The following is a 17,725-nucleotide window of genomic DNA, read 5'->3' as shown; positions in this document are numbered from 1 at the left end:
TGACGTTAAATGTTATTTTCTACATATTTTATTAACAATTATTGCTAATCGCCGCTAATAAGCTAAATGATACAATTTTTTGTAACGTGTGAATCATAAAATTTTGACATCTAACTTCATATGAGTGGTAAAGATCATGCGGTCCTAAACCACCTAATAATATTCCAGATCAGTTAATCATTTTTCATCCTATAATAATTATTTAGCTGGTGGCTGCAATTAAGCTAGCGGCAAGCCATTACCGGTAAAGGGAACATCATAAATTAATAGAAGCACTTACATGCACAAAATTTCATTTACACCTTTAACTGATGACAATATTTGAGGGGGGTAATTAGGATTCATGTGTGGCCTGTGACCCTGACGCCACCACCAGAACCACATTAAATTTGAGGCATAGCAAAAGTGTAAAAGTGCAAATTCTTGGAACATGTCAGGAGGCTTGACATCCAACATGGATTTAGCAATGATCCTATAAAAGGAAATGGCAAGAGGATATCACAAGCTTCAAAATCTGGCTTCCCAAAATTTTTAGCCAGTTATTTTGAATTCTAAGGCCTCAAAACACCCTTGTAAATTTCCACCTTTAACAAGCAAAGCCTTAAAATAACCGGCAAAAGCTCTCATAAATGGATAGCATGTAGGCTAAAATGAATGACCCTTAAATAAGAGAAGGTTACAAGGTTATTCAGCACCAACATGACCATGGCATTGTCCTAAAGCCTAATGGGCAATCCAAAGTTGTGGAATGTCTTGATAGTTCCATCACAACCAGCTGCCACAATTGGTAGTCCCCATGTTTCTAAAACACTTCTGTCATGGCAAGTATCTTGGTGATATAACTGTTGGTGATCATACTCATCATCTTCTGCTAAAGGTAAATCCCAGCTTGGTAGTTTCTCCTCAGGCCATGTCATAGAACCTCGACATGTAGCATCAATGGAGAACCAATTACTGAGAGAAAAACGTTCTGAATCTCTAACATCTAGTTGCGTTTGCATGTCTGAAGACCGGTGGGAAAAGTTACTGCTAGAGCCCCTTTGATCTGCTTTCATGCCTGACCAAGGTATTGCAACAGTAACACCCTTGGATGAAAAGTACTCACAGGCTCGTTTGGATTTTCTCTGTTTAGAAGAAGCATTTTCCAACTCATTGAAGTTCCAAATATACACATGGGAGTCCTCTCCAACTGAAATTATATGTTTTTCGTTTGGTGTAAATGAACCAGACATTTGACTTCCTGACTTAGGAAGACCTGTTACAAGTAGTAAGACTAACAAACTTAGTATTTTTTATGCAAACTGAGGATAAGCATATGTATAGTGTTAAACAAATACTATCTTAAATTGATGAAAATGCCACTGGTATAGATGTCACAAATTAGTGAGAGTAAAGTCATAGATCTGACAAGGAAAACATACAATCCACCCACAATGACTAAACATAACTCTGAAGCTTGCTGGTAAAACAAAACTATATTACAGTCAGAAAATTGGAGAACATGCATATGTAAAAGGGATTAAGTACATTATTCTGATGGAAGAGGAGGTTGTGGAATAGGTGCAGTTGGGAATAGCCTAAAAAATTTGAATATCATGAGACCTGTTGCTGCATATTACAACGCACATAATACAACTGGCACTGTGATTATCTGAAGTAGTTCCACTCTTATATGTAACAATCTAGTACCCTAACTCAATCCCTAAGATAGAAATGGGAAACAAAGCTTAATCTACAAGCACATCAAAGTTGAGGAACTAAAAATCTTTCAGAAGTCCTAGGAAAGCTTAATAAAAGTAAAAAATAACTGAATAAAACTTGAGTCTGAACTTTATGTAATAAAAAAAAACGCTAAAATCATACCAAGTGACAGAAGGAGGCTCAGTTTGTGGATTTTATTTTTAAAAAATTAATATATTAACTAATTGACCAATGATGTTTAAAGCTATTTGAAGTGTCAGGTATAAAAAATAAAATGAAACAGACATTAACAGAATTACAGAGGCCGACCTTTAAAATAAAAAAATAAATCAATGAAACCTTGGGATCTAGCAAAGAATCATTATGCACTTCACAAAAAATTTTACACCTAGGTAGTTATCAGAAGTTGTTTAATTATTTAGAAAAGTATGACAAAGCCTGTTATCATTCCAAGGTAACAAACAACAAAAAATATGCTCATATAAAATCTTTTATTCCTGATAATCATATGATTTCAATTAAGATAACAATTCAGAAGTTTAAGGATGATCAGCATCCTAACAAAAGATAAAGTTCATAAGAAAATGCAAACCCAATTTTGATAAGGTGCTTTTGAACTTTCCAAGCTATCCTATCATTCTCCCTCTAATGGTTCAACACTAGATGCTGTACCTCTGTATTTCTGAACAAGCTCAATGCCATCAAATATATGAATTTTGGAATCTTCTGAGGTGATCATAATTCTCTGAGAGTTTTTTTGCGAGAACTGCGAAGGAACAAGAGCGTTATAATGTTAATAGATGAAGTACAAAGTATAGCGATTTAGTAGTTAAGGATTAATAGATTGAAACCTGAATGCCAGTAATCTTGTTGCCCAATGCTTTCTTCTTTTCATGGACATTTATCTGCGCCTCAAGCTGGAAATATTTTCCTAAATCATTAGAAATCCAATTTAGATAGTCCTTTCTATTTATGTCCATCTATTTTATCTTTTGGAAGAGAGGTTCAAGACTACAATAATTGGTATTTAGTAACTCAAAGGTTCATACCTGAAGCAACATAAAACCGACAAGTGCCTGTAACAGAACCAACTACAAATCCCTGCACATGTAAGTAGTCCAAGATTCATCAATCTCATAGACACTAGTTTCCACTGTAAAGACCCACTAAATCATGAAAAGATTCAATCAAGAATTCATGACATACTTGCCCATCTTGCTGGTAACTTATAGCACTTATGACATCTCGTATATCTGCCCAGTCAATAACTCGCTCTTCTTGTATCCCCCATATTCGAACCTTACCATCAATGGACCCACTAATGAAGTAGTTTTCATCGACAGGATTGAATTGAATGCATGTCACTGCTTCCATTAAAAATACAGGCACAATTAAAATTATATTTATGGGATAAATCCATAGCTAAGCTTCAAATTATGATATGATTATGAATATGAACAAAGCGTGTGGCTTAAATTTTATTGACTGATTAAATTATGGCTGTGGAAAATACAGGTCAAAAGGCGTGGTTCTCTCATACATACCATAATCATTGTGATGGAAAACTTTTAGACATTGATCACAACCAATTTGCCACAAGCGAACAGTCTTATCCATAGAAGATGAAAGGAGAATCTGCAACAGGTATTTTTAATCAGCTACAAGGAAAATTAAAATTGCAAGCAGAACCGACAAAGCATATTGCATGATTTTGGGAAGGGGGAGATAACAAGCTTCTGCAAATTAAACTCACATCTGAATTAGACCAAGCCAGATCCAAGACATCACTGGAATGGCCAAAGAATTCTTGCAGTGGTGATTCCTCAATTTGAAAAATACTATTTGGAAGGAAAATGATGGGTTGGCTTGAGTGTTTTTTCCAACGAGAAGAGTTTTCATGTTTCACTTTGCTACAAGTGGTACTGTCTTCTGTGGTGAAACAAATATTGGATGTATCTAATGATACAACACGCCATATGCGCACAACACCATCTTCACCTCCACTTGCTAAATACTGACCATTGGGACTAAATTTCATGGTCCAGATTAAGCCTTTATGAGCTCTAACCTCTTGTCCAATGTGTAGCCCACTGAACTCCAGCCACCTCTTTTTATTCTGCCTTACCTTTATTCTACGAGTTTTATTCGTCCCTGTATCCAATTTTGATCTGACTTTTCCATCACCACCTTTCTTGAGGTTAGTAAAGCGCTTCCACCAGTTTTTCCTTCTCTTTTTACTCATTAAATCCTGAAACTCTTCTTGGGCCTCAGCTTCTGTGTGTCTGTGCTCCTGGGCTGTAGAAGAGAGCTCATGCACTTTCCCTTGAAAACTTTCATGTGATTCATCTTGAGGACACCCTTTTTGTTCATCCAACAAGACTTTTGCTTCAGAAGCTGTTTTGCATCCAGAGAGAACCAACTTCTCAGATACTTGATCAGCAGAAAAACTGCAAGCATTTGAGATTGCTCCACTGCATTCCGTGATCCTATCCAATCCTAAGTTGATGGATGAGTCATCGAAGCTTATTTTTCGCTCTTGTGAACAAACCTTGGAAGAAGCATCAGCTAAACCCATACCATGCAGAAAACGTTCCCTCCTTTCCTTCACACTAATAGGCTCTTTCACCCAAATTTCATCATAATCATAATCACACCTTTCAGAACCAATGGCTAAAACGGAATCTTGAGTTGGCAAACTATCCACTGAATCAAAGAATATATCAATATCTCCATCCCCAGAGCTCAGCATATCTCCCACTTAGGTATGAAACAAACCACCTTCCACATGAAAATCTTACCTCTAAGTTCTTACTCTTTTCCCAACTATCAATACACTACTTTTATAAATTGGAACTTCCCAATTCGAGGGACCGAGTTTCTCTCACCAATTATGCAAAACCCAGTAGAATATTAGATCTCACAAGTTACAGTCAGGGACTAAGTACAAGGAACCAATTAATCACCAGTGACAACAGTTAACTTGGATGTTCAAAACCTCCCAACACAGAAAGAATACTAATCAACAATTCCACAAACCCCAATACACCATAGATTATAGAATAATCATCAAATACAAAGCAGAAACAAAGTCCAAGCTTTGAGTTCAAAGTGGAGACTATACCAATATTATATGTTATTGTCAAGTCAAACAAAGCCAATACTCAACATGATCACCAACCGTCCATTATCATCATGGCCTTATCCACACCAAAACCCAAATCAAAAGCTCTTCAAACCAGCTTCTGTCGTGAACAACCAAAAATGCCTCGAGATCAGGATTTTGGGATTTGAAGATTGGCAAAGCACACGAGCGGTGCTACTGCTCTGCCTCTCTCTTCTCTTAACTTATCATGCTTCGTAATCCTCGCCCATGATCTGTGACATTAGTGCAGCATTAAAGTCAGACACTGAAAAAGCAAGAATTTTTAAAAACCATTTCCATTTCCAGAGAACAACTTTTAAACGTACGTAATGGGCAGGAACTAGCAAAAGCTCTCAACTTTAAGCTAGTTTCTGCTGTTCTCTGTGACTATAAAAGCTACAAATTAAAAGTTGCATTGATTGGTAGTAATTGGTTACTTACAATTAACGTTGTTGTTTTAAGAAGCTGTTACAGAACTAGTAGACACAACTAAAGAAGATGAAAGTGATAACTCACAAGTCTAGGCCTATTATAGGTACCCACTTTGTTGGTTGCAGCTACACACATACCCGCTATTCCTCTGCATTGCAGTTTGCACTTCAATTTCTTGGGTTGTGTAGTGTGGTATATTCTTGTATTGAGGCTGCTATAGCTCAAGCTCTATCTCTAGCTTTAGCATTAGGTTAGGTTGTAGCTCTGATAGTGTCTCTCTCCTATGCATATTTGGGTATGTTGTGTTTTTTTGCTATTGTTATGTAAATGGAGAAAGAAAGAGAAAGAAAAGGGGGTGTTGAGAAGAGAAGGGTTATGTTATGCCTAATATGCTTATACCATACCTTGTCGTTAGGTTGATACATAAATGACAAGGAAAGCTTGCCACTTTCTATCACCAACAGCTATCAGTTCTTGGAAAGTCAATCCCTTCTGAAAAAGGCAGTTTCAGAAAAGAAAAGAAAAAAGAAATTTTTTTAAAGGGGGTTGTCCTTTTTGGTGGGTTGAAGAAACTGACATGATTCAATTGAAAGGAGAGAGTGATCATCCATTTGAAGCGGTGGAAGAGAAGAGGGTGGCGGGGACCGGGGTGGTGTACGGAAGAAGAGAGAGAGAGAGAGAAGCATGACATGTGTTTGTGGGAAGAAAGATGATAAGATAGATCATAGTCTACATCATTATTAGCGTTTAGCATCCATCGAAGCTTCCAAAACCTTCTCACTGTCACGCTCCCTCTTCTAATCCTTTATTCATTCATTCATTCATTCATTCATTTCACGTCAATTATCTGTGCCAAATTGGAGAGCGTTCCTTCGTTACCTGCTTCCATGAGTGGTGGTACCCTCTCCCAGTTTACTGTGACTTCCACTCAATTCCACACTGCAAGCAAAAACTAAATCTACCTCTGTTGTTCAAACTTCAAAGAGTAAATCTTTGTTATCAATTTTATTTTTTTTTAGCTCTCTGTCCTTGTTAGGATTTATTTTATTTCCTATAATAAAATATGATAAGATTATATTTCTTTAATAAGGATTTGATTTTAACCCAGATATTATAAAAATTTATAAAGTCAAAGTTTTTTTTTTATTTCTTCTATTTACTTGAATAAATATTTATCACGCAAATTAAATAAGACATATTTTTCTCTATAATTTTTTTTTATTTACGCTCGTAATAGTTCTTCCCCTTTTTTTTCTTCATTCCGATCAATACATGATAGATACATCAACATTTTTTTCTATCACAAACTCAATGCTCGTGGATTTTAAACTTAAAAGGTACAAAAACAATGTGTAAAAGATAACATACATCTATTTTCTTCTTATTCTTTTGTATGAAAACATAAGTCTAATTATTTGATTCTATACATAATTTATAAATTCATTTGATTCCTTAATCATAAAAAAAAATAACATTGATTTGGTTTCATAAGAAAAACAAATTGATTTAATTTTTAATCAAAAGAACTAGCAATTTAAGAGAGTGATATTGCCAATTTACTGTATGTATTGTTTTTTTTTTATTTAAATAAATTTTAAATTTTATATAAATAATTAATTTCATTGAAAGGAACGGTATTTTAGAAAAAAAATATTTAAATAAGAGTAATACTAAATACCTGAGATTGATAGTGAATACTTTCTTAATTTTAATTCATTAATCATATATAATTAATACTTCAATAAATATTTTATCAATTTAATTCATTAATAATATGTAATTAATACTTATATAACCTTAGTGTTGAAGATCGTTAATACCATCAAATTAATCTTAATATTAATTTATAAATGCTAGAGCATTTTTTTATAAGTAAAAGATTAAATTACTACAAACAATTATTGAAATTTTGATGTCATTCTTGGCGATACATTTTTAGGAATTTATAAACATGTTCAAATAAATAAATAAATAAATAAATATATATATATATATATATATATTTCATTTTAAAATTATTTTTAATTGTTCAGACCGATAAGTTGAACTGACCAGTTGATCACCACATAATCAATGAAGAACTCAGAACTGGCTATGTAAAATAAAGGCCGTTTATTGGTTTTATCAGTTTAATCTTTTTAAAAATGTTTTAAAAATTGTGTAAATTCCAAACCCAAGATCATTTGTACGATGGATTCTTCATATCACTATTTTATGACACTTTTTTTTCATTTAATGTTTTTTTCTAATTTTTTTAACTCAAGTATTTTAAATATAATTTACGTAATAAATTTTTTTATTTAACGGTTAATTTTAAGATAAATTTATCTAATAAAATTTTATTAAATGATATAATCATTAATATAACGTAAATGGGTATGAGTTAATTCATCCTCTATTTTATTCAATATATTATTTTTAAAACAAAAACTAATATTACACATACATTTTCTACAACTTTACGATCACAACTTAATATTAATAATTTAGGCTCTGTTAGTTTTAAATTTGAAAATTTTTAAAAATCATATATTAATTATTTTACTTAATATTTATCATGTATTTTTATTAATTAAATATATGATATCACACTTAAATTAAACTCAAATTATGTGTGACCCAAAGATATATATAGACCAATGATATCGCGTCACAACAAAGTCAAATGATCGGTGATAGACGAAAGTACAAATTCGTACGTGCTGTTAAATTGAAATTCTTAATTTACTTCGAATCGGTTATATATATTTTTGTTTTAACTCCTCAGACTTGTACCAATTTTCATGCGATTAATTTCGTACGTATTTAATTTTACATAAGATTAATTAGATTTATATTTTTTTTAACACTATCAATTATAATTTTTATATTAAATTTACGCTTTTAGATATTTCATATTTTTATAAAGAATGCGAATTTTAAGAATAAAGACGAGAAACTTTATTTGGTCTGTGAGAGGGCAAATGTTAAGGGTACATCCGTACATGTAAAAAAATATACAACTTCTATTGAAAAACATTTATTGCATCAAACATAGTATAAAGATTATTTAATGTTTTAATTAATTAAAAATATTAATAGAAAGTATTTAATGTTTATTACATAAATACATTAATTAAAACAATTGTTTTCGAGAGCCATGTGAAAATGAGTCTGAAGGCGGGCCGAGGAAACACAGCCGCCGGTTCCAAGTAACCGTTTAGTATAACTCCTAACTTAAAAGTCTATTATAGATAGTAATTAAAGTTAATATATATATATATATATATATATAAAATTTATATCATTATAAGTATAAAAAATTTTACATTTAATTTAAATTTAATAATAAATAAAATAATAAATTATAATTCATTAGATTTAAATTAAATAAAAAATTTAAATTAAATATAAAATTTTTTAGAATTATGTCAGTATAAAAAAATTTTACTTCTGTATATATAAATTTAAAATTAAATTTATAATTTATATAATCTGCTTTGACGCTTGCATATAAAACCAAAATATATGTAACATTTACAGTTAGAGAACAAAAATCAAAGTACTTTCATGTTACAGATTTGACGCTACAATAAGAGTTTTTTGAATTTGAGTACGATGAAAATAACCCTTTTATTGTCGTAGCTCGTTATCAGTTTATACTTTATAGCATCAACCAATCAAGTTTATCGCATCGATTATCGAGAAAAGAATAACAAATGGTTTAAACAATTCTACATGTCGCACCAGTGGGTCGTCCATTTCAATATTAGTCAATTATTAGGTGTGTGGTATTGCCAATTGTGACATTTGATTTTCCCTACTCTCTTCGGTCGCTCTCACTTTGTTATGAGAAATCATTTTTCCATCATCCAACCAAATATTTTTATTTATTTATTTATTTTTGGTCTATCTATATATATTTCAAAAAATAAGTTAAGCTAAAATAATTTAATAAAAATAATTATATACAATATTATATACCATGTGAATTTTTTATCACTTAAGTAACAAAATTTTATTATAATGCTTCATATATATCCTAAACAAAATAAGAGGGAAACATGATGACGTGCGATCCTAGTTGCGAAATAACAGTGTTAGGCACTTGCAGAGATCTCCTTGCTGTCCTTGCTTTTATCCCAAAAAAAAGAACACAAACAAACAACGCATCAATGAGATGGAAGGAGACAGATTGCAAACAGGTACATGGAAAAGTAACAGGGTACGAGAAATGGATTGAAATAACGTTTTCTAAAAAACAGAGCGAATTGAATGAAGATATACACTTTGTATTCATTCATTTAATCAAGTACATAGAAGTAGCACAGTTAGCAGTGGACACCAACCTCAAACAATAACAAAGGGTCGATGAAACAAAAATTAAGAGGACCCCCACTCCTTCCAAGTGCCCGACTCTTTCCTCTTTCCTCTTACATTTGTAGTAACTCGACCATGTCAATTTTGTGAGAGGGAAAGACATATAAGTAGAGCTAGTAGAATGCATACAAATAATGGTTACTCTTATTAGGATTTGTATTCTCTTTTATCTCTTGTTCAAGAGAAAAACAAGTGCAAAAATTGACTACAGAACTCATTATATATATATCTTTCTCTTCGTGTCTAGTTATTTTAGATTAAAACTAGGATTGTTTTGCATCTTTATCATTTATAACAGGATAAAAATTACCACGAGATATCCAACTTCCCCATAAACTGTAGCCAAGACATACGTGAAAGCAGACTCATAATTGATGTACTGTGACATGTATGTACATGCTGTCTTTATATATTTGTGTGTAGGAGGGAGTGAATAAGGCTTGTTTGTTTTTGTCATTTTTCCACAAACTGATAATATATTTTAATAAAATAAGATAATTTTTATTTATACAATATAGTTATACAACTTTTTGTAGAAATAAAGAAAAAATAAATAAATACTAATAGAGATATACAGAGAGAAAAAAATATATAAACTATTGTATAATTTAGTGTGAATATTGAAAAAGCATGTTTGGCCTGAGCATGATATTGACAATGTCTGGGCATCCAAGTTGTTAGAGACAAATCTCCGCTGAATCTTCTGAGTTTCCTCTCATTTGAAACCAAAAGGTGTGCGGTCCGCTGCCAAACTTGATTGGTTCAATTGAGGGGCTACATGCATCATGAAAGGTACTTGCACAAAATATTCTGTTGCCAAATCAATTCTAGTTAAGTGATTAAGGTTAAAATCAAACATGCTTGAACATTCAAAGCCCTAGTAGAATTAATGTCTCTATTTATGACATTTAAGACTGTTGCGTTTGCCTATTACACATAAAGACAATTTTTTTTTGTATATATACACAAGTTAAAAATTGAGCCATTATTAACGTGTTTATAGACACAGCTGTGGATCAACTATGCTTAATTTTATTGCTTATCTTTCGATCAATATTGAATTCTTTAATATATTAATGTCAATTTTGAAGGCAAATTTCATTTTGGCTAGCAATTAGAGAACATCTAGAAATCCACTGTCACTTCCATTTTAGAAATCAAAATTAAAATGTAGTGTTCAACATTTGTGATTAAAAAAAAAGGTTTCATTGAATAGTATTACTTAGTTTAATAACTAAATATTTGTCTCAGGTTTATATTATCACATAGTAAAGTTTTTCTAATATATGCACGTGTTTTTAAAAAGGATATTGAAATAGTACAGAATTTATTGACAAATAATGTTGGATTATTTTAAAAACAAATAAATTAAATATAATGTTTTTATAAAATTATTTTTAAGTTTAGATTTAACTTCTTTAAAATAAAAATGTGTAAAGTGATAATATAATAAATAAGTCTTTGCTTTAAATTATTTTTTTTTATAATCAAGATATGTTAAATTATAAGCTTGAATATCACACTCATTTTCTTAAAATATGATAAATATAATTTTTTTATGAGTGTCCTTCAAATTTGAATATATATTTTTTAATTTAAATTCAGCTATCATTCTTTTATCCTAAAATATTTGTATACCACAAATAATAAACATTGTTCGTGTCAATGATTTTAGATAAATTTAAACCTATATTTTGAACTATATATATTAATAAAAAATTATAAAATTATATTATTTATGAACAAGAAAAAAAATTCTTTAGAATGGTGAGGGAAGGATTTGTATGACATCGTCATGCCATGAGACACCATTGATATCTTATTCCTGATTACTTTGAACATTTATGGCATGGTAGATAAATTTGGTCAATATCTTCAATAATTTCAAAAAATTTGCCAAAACCTATAATCCTACGTATTATGCCGTGACAATGAATTGATAAGACACTATAAAGAACAATGATTATAAATATGTGATGATAATTAACTATTAGTGGCAAGGGTCATGGTCAAGTATGGGAATGGGAATGGGAATGAAAAGTTACTTTCGTCTTGTTTGAATGAAGAAAGTGAGCTTGAAAACGAATTATGCAATTGACATAGAGCCTCTTTATTTTAATTGAATATGATGTTTGGTATATTAAATTTATTATTCTATTTGTAAATACATAACTTTAAGTAAATGAAAATAATTAACTGGTTCAAATCAATTCTAACTGAACCACGGTAGCATGTGTCGCAAACATTATATGTGATGATAGTTAACTATTAGTGACAATAGAGTTGTAATGGTATGGGAATGAAAAGTAACTTTAATTTGGTATTGCTTTGAAAGTTGAAAGTAAGCTTGAAAACTAAATTTTGGAATAGACACTGAACCACTTTATACTAATTGATTATAATATTTGGTGCATTAAATTTGAAATTATAATTTTGAGCTATGACCTCTTTTGGTACAAATTGAGTTATAACTAAGTAATTGAAAATAAAATCATAATCCATGGATCATCCAAATAATAAATTTTAAATTCAGTTCATAAATAAAGATTTGATCATCAATTGTTTGTTTGTGTAGTGATTAGACGTTGATTTGCTATAAAATAATAATAACAAAATACTTGGATGGAGAAACACGTCACCATATGACGTGTGGTTCGGGTTTTATGCGGAATCATCGTATTAAATTGAATTTTAAATTGCTGTCTCGACCAATATATATATTGTTTGGAGTTAATCTGAAACATAAAACTAATTCTGAAACCACTAAGTAATTTAATGCATATAACTAAGAAAGATGTCGTGCTTCTTACCTCACCATAAATTTAATTTTACGGAATATTATGATATCATAACTAATTTATTCTCTTATTATTATTTATTGATGCAAATATTTATTTAAATGTTAAATATATTTTTTAAGTCATCTTCGTGTGTACTATCGTTGCAAATGAAGTGATATATAAGATCCTATATACATAATGAATTCAGCAAAAAAATTAATTGATAGGTCAATAAAAAACATTAAAAATTTAAAAATTGATAAGTTAATAAATGAAATTAAACCCATTTAATAAAATACATTATTAAATTAGTTAATAATTACAAAATAATATACCGAAACTAAATAATTCTTTCAGTAGCATTTTAAAAGTTACTTTTAAGTTTTATAATTTTGTTATTTACTAAAAAAATTCTATTAGTTTATCTATTAAATCAATACTGAGTTTATATCACAAAACATATTATTTGATGTGTACCGCTTCTTCTATCTTAATTTCTTGTAAGCAAGGAAGTAATAAAGGTTAGTTTAGTTTATACAAATTAAATTTACATTTCAAAAAGATTATATAGATTAAAATCTCATTATAAATATAAGAATTTTACTAGTGAATACTTTATCAATATTTTTATAAATGTTGTTTGAACCTTAAGACATGTTTTAATCCTGATAAACTATCAAAATTTAACTAACCTAAAATTTTATTAACAAAATATTTTTTTATCATATTTAAATATTTCTAAATCTGTATTTACTTCTATTACGTTATAAATAACATCATAAAACATGGAATGTTTACAAATAGTGTATTTTAAGTCGTGAAGTAATTTGAAAACTTTTTAGATCTGCCCAAACCAAATCCTATCCTCATTCCTCATTACTCAAACGTGTTTTGATGGTTGCCAAAGAAAAAATTTGGAACCTAATCATTTGTCTCCATCATGTCTCATTCCTTATCCACTAATTAAATAAAAACGCGTGAACAAAGAACTAACAATAATAAGAAGTGTTAATTTTACCCAGTGTCACATTTTGATTGGGAGACAGAAAACAAAATCATGTGATTTCAATTTAGAAATGTCAACCCATGTCTCTAATCCCTATCATTGTGCAAACTTGAATCTAAGTATCCCCTTTTTACCCATTTCGTTCAGTCCAACTAAATCCCTTCCACCTTTCCATTCACTCATCACAAGCAGTGTTGGAGCTAGTATTGCACATTGCAGAATGAGTGGGGATTAGTGTAGTTATGGTAGAAATGAGGTGGGTTGTGTCACCTATGGTGGGGTTGGCAAAAGGGGTTGTTCATGTGTTGCTTACTAATGCTAAGGTTCTGTAGTGAAACTGTGGAAGCCAAATAGGTGATATAAGCAACAGTCATTAAGGTGGCTCACAAGAGTAAAAAGACTGCGTAGATGTTGATTATTAATTTAGTTGGATAAAGTGCTGATTAATAGCATTGACTAAAAAATTATTAGTTAAACGTTTTGACAATTTTACATTTTATTTTAACAACAATAACTGTTGATTATCTCTAATCAATTGTTATTAAAGCAATCTGTTCTCTAAAGTATTCTATATTTAAGGGAAATAACCCTTTATTAACAATTTTGAATCCAATTGAGTTAATTTGGTTTAGGTTAATTATTTTTTTATAAATTTTTGACATAGCCAGGCCTAATGGATAAAAAAATACTGACAAGCCCAAACGCCAAGCACTTGTATTCTCTTGTTACAGGCCATTAAATTTAATTGTCCCATGTTGAAAAAAAGAGGTACAAAAATATCTTAAGGTAACTGATTATGGGGGAAAAGAAAAAAGAGTATAACAAACATAAAATATCTGTGATCCAACGGGGTGCAATTAGGCATTCATAATAATAGATATAAATGGTTTTCAATTGTTATTTTTATGGTTATTATAAGTCCACAAGTAAGAGGGCTACACGCAGTTGTTCAATTCAATAGTAGTTAGGGGATAGAATGACACAGGGAATATAATTGAAATCATAGGAATGCAAAATCCATTACCCATCATCAAATACTACTTTTGCCATTGATGGCCACAATGATAGCTATTTGGTAATGGTATGTACTCTTTTCTAGTTTTGAGAAACAAGCATACAAAAGAAAAGAGCATGGAGTTTTGATATTTCAATTATTAAATAGTTAATGGTACACAATCCTTGAGAAGAAGGAAAAAAGGTGTGTGAGAGGGTGACGACAATTTGGCAAGCACAAAATGGGTTTGGCATTAGTCTAATCAATGAGATTATTACGAAATTAAGTGTAATTGTGGATTAATTAATAAACTGATTAATGGAGAAGGGAGAATATTATTGAATTGGAGAATAAGTAATTTCGTAATGGCAGTGGCTGCCTAATGCCTATAATGCCTACCCCACTTTCCTTTAACCCTCTCAAAAGTAGGGAATGTGCTGCAAAAATCCAACCTATGCAGAATTTTAAATCTTAAAATTCTTTATAAATTGTAATCGAATGGATCTTTATTTGTTTTCTTTCTGCTACGTTGCTCCACTACACCTACAACTCATTCCTCACCAATGTTTAAATAGTATTCAGCAAATTATTTATCAAAATTATTAATTTCACTATTTAACTCTAACTTTAAGTATTTAATAATAACAAAATCGTTACAAAATTAATATATTTTATTTATCATATAATTTTTTTAAAATAGTACAAATTTATAATTTTTAAACGCTTAACTTAACTCTAATAATTAAAGTTAACAAAATTGATTCTTAAATTGGTTGTTTAAAGTTATATGTATTATTTTAATTTTTTTATTTTTTTATTAACTTAATTGTTTAAATATTTTTTTATAAACTATCAGTAACTTAGTCTTCTAAAAATTAAATTTATTATTTTTTAAAATATTCAATTTATTATTAAAATAGTTTCTAAAAATTTTTCTGTCACTACTTCCTGAAGTTTTTTGTTTTTTTACTTTTATAAAAGTAATTTGATGATATATTTATTTAAGTTTTGAAAATTTTATTTAATGATAATATTTTAAATACTAAAATATTAATGAAATAAGTTAAAAGATTGATTTAATGAACAAAACTCTTTAAAATAAAATAATGCAGCTTTAAACAATTAAATTCATAATTTACTCAAATAAATAAATGGTGTTTCTTACAATACTTAGTAAATTTGAAAGAATATTTTATGCTTCTTTTAGATTAACAGTTATAATTTTTTTATTTTTTAATATCTTTTTTTAATTAAATCATTAATTTTACTGGCTATTAATATAAAATTATCGGTGATGATTGTTTTACATGCAAAAGAGAATATAAACACTCTTAATTACAAAGGATATAGTAGATTTTATCTAAATAAAATTTATTTGCATTCACATCTTTCTTTTTCTTTTTTTGAAATGCACATATGGTATTGCTGATATTGGAAAGAAATTTAAAATGACAAAAATATTCATATTCATAAATACTCAAAATGTAGTGGTGAAAATTGTAACTTTCTTTTTATAAGTTTTTAATTCATAAACACTCACAAATATTTATAGATATTCATTGTCTACTATCACTACTGATATAATTATAAATAGACAAGGATTAAAAAAAAGCATTATGTTAAGATAATCGTTTGCCTATTTGATTTAAAATTCATATAGTAATTTGAAAGAATTAATTATGACATATTCAAACTCAAATTTTAAAGTATAAAAGTCAAGAATAGAAAAGTAAATAACCATATTCAATAAGAATTTGTGTGGCTTTTGGTGTCCACACTACTCATCTGCATCTATTTATCTATATATATATTTTATATCTATGTGTAAAATTGACTGTACTTACTTATTATTTGGTGTATTAAATTTTGAAAGTAAAAAATTATTTTGTGACTCCACTCACTTATTATTATATACATTAAAATTTTAAACGTATAACTTATTTGTATTTATTATGTTTGAATTATATTTAAAGAATGTTTATTAGTATTTATGGTTATATTATGTTCCAAATGGCAAGATAAATATTTATACTATAAATTAACTTAAATATTTATACAAGTTCCAATAAAGATAAATAAATTTTTCTTAACAATCTGAATTTCACAAAAGATTATTAAAAAAATAAAAGTGCGAATATCACAATTGTAAGATTCACTAAATATATATCGCAAAAAAGAGTAATTGATATTGATATGGTACTAATTGATAAAAATGTATTAGTATTTGTATTTTTCTTATTAAAAAATTATTATTTTTACTAAATTAAATTGTATTGTCTTTTATATCTTGTTGCATAATAACTAACTAAATTAATTAATTTTTAAATTTTTTAATTGATTAGTTTTTTATTTATACATAACAATCACATACATGCTTTCATAGGATGAGATATTTTTTACAGGTTTAAAGGTATATTAAAGGAAGAAAAATTATTCTTCATAACAAATGTTTATAATACGATGATGAATAACTTTACTTTCATTGTTTAATATTTATTGATTGAGAAGAAAGAAAGTTTATATAATATAAATATGAAAACAAAAGAAAATGACTTGGCTATAAGTTTTTCACTTATATTTTCAATTGTGGAAATACCAAATTTACTAAAAAGAAAGAGAAAATTAATATATAAATTATAAATTTGTAATGTATTATTTATATTCTTAGATCATATATTTGACAAAATTTGTATTTAGTCATGGTTAGTTATATGTTGCTTTATTTAGAGTAACGTCATAAAAACAATAAAAATCATTATTATTGAAGAGGATAACAAATATATAAGATATAAAAAAATGTTATATATAAAGAAGTATTTTATAATCTTTCTCAGTGTAATTATATTTAATAAATTAATTTTTTATTATATTTATATATTTTTTATGTTTAAAAAGTATATTTTATATTTTAAAATAAATTAATTTAATAAAAATAAAACAAACTCGTGCAACGCACAAACATATTTACCAGTCTATATATAAAATTGACTCAACTTACTTATTATTCTGTATATTAAATTTTGAAACATTAAAAATTATTTTATGTATGTGACTTTATATACTTATTACTCTATGTATTAAAATTCAGAATATATAAAATAAAAAATTAATTGTACCTATTTATTATTTTGTGTATTAAATTTTGAAACGTAAAAAATTATATATATATATTTTTATCTACTTATTATTCTATGCATTAAAATTAAAAATGTATAAAGTCAATCATATTAACTATTTTTACTTATTAGTCTATGCATTACAAATTGAAACGTATAACTTACGAATTGAAATTATATTTTATCTACATTTAT

The 17,725-nt window shown here is 28.5% G+C and overlaps 1 protein-coding gene across 2 annotated transcripts; it reads right to left on the bottom strand.

Annotated features, from left to right (window-relative positions):
- Positions 1–333: 333 nt before the first annotated feature.
- On the bottom strand, positions 334–4,795 carry LOC113854614 (WD repeat-containing protein 44-like). 2 transcript variants are annotated; one of them, XM_027485729.1, is made up of 9 exons: positions 4,057–4,795; positions 3,663–4,023; positions 3,455–3,581; positions 3,246–3,336; positions 2,908–3,065; positions 2,751–2,802; positions 2,553–2,632; positions 2,374–2,467; positions 334–1,255 (listed from the first exon to the last, which is right to left on the bottom strand). In XM_027485729.1, exons 1-9 carry the CDS (start codon positions 4,448–4,450, stop codon positions 717–719), a joined length of 1,896 nt encoding a protein of 631 aa, XP_027341530.1. In that variant the 5' UTR covers positions 4,451–4,795; the 3' UTR covers positions 334–716. The 2 variants fall into 2 exon arrangements, with proteins under 2 accessions (XP_027341530.1, XP_027341529.1); XM_027485728.1 differs by having other exon boundaries at positions 3,455–4,795.
- Positions 4,796–17,725: the final 12,930 nt, after the last annotated feature.

The sequence above is a fragment of the Abrus precatorius genome, unplaced genomic scaffold, assembly GCF_003935025.1.
Source record: "Abrus precatorius isolate BTA unplaced genomic scaffold, Abrus_2018 Scaffold11, whole genome shotgun sequence".
NCBI classification, from domain to species: domain Eukaryota; kingdom Viridiplantae; phylum Streptophyta; class Magnoliopsida; order Fabales; family Fabaceae; genus Abrus; species Abrus precatorius.
This window is presented reverse-complemented; position numbering and strand designations above follow the sequence as displayed.

Excerpts from the sequence above, each read along its gene's own strand:
- LOC113854614 (XM_027485728.1), bottom strand. The coding sequence starts at position 4,450 with ATGCTGAGCTCTGGGGATGGAGATATTGATATATTCTTTGATTCAGTG. Across the intron at positions 3,066-3,245 it reads TTTCCATCACAATGATTATG|TGACATGCATTCAATTCAAT; the intron begins GTATGTATGAGA and ends TAATGGAAGCAG. Across the intron at positions 2,468-2,552 it reads ACAAGATTACTGGCATTCAG|TTCTCGCAAAAAAACTCTCA; the intron begins GTTTCAATCTAT and ends GTTCCTTCGCAG.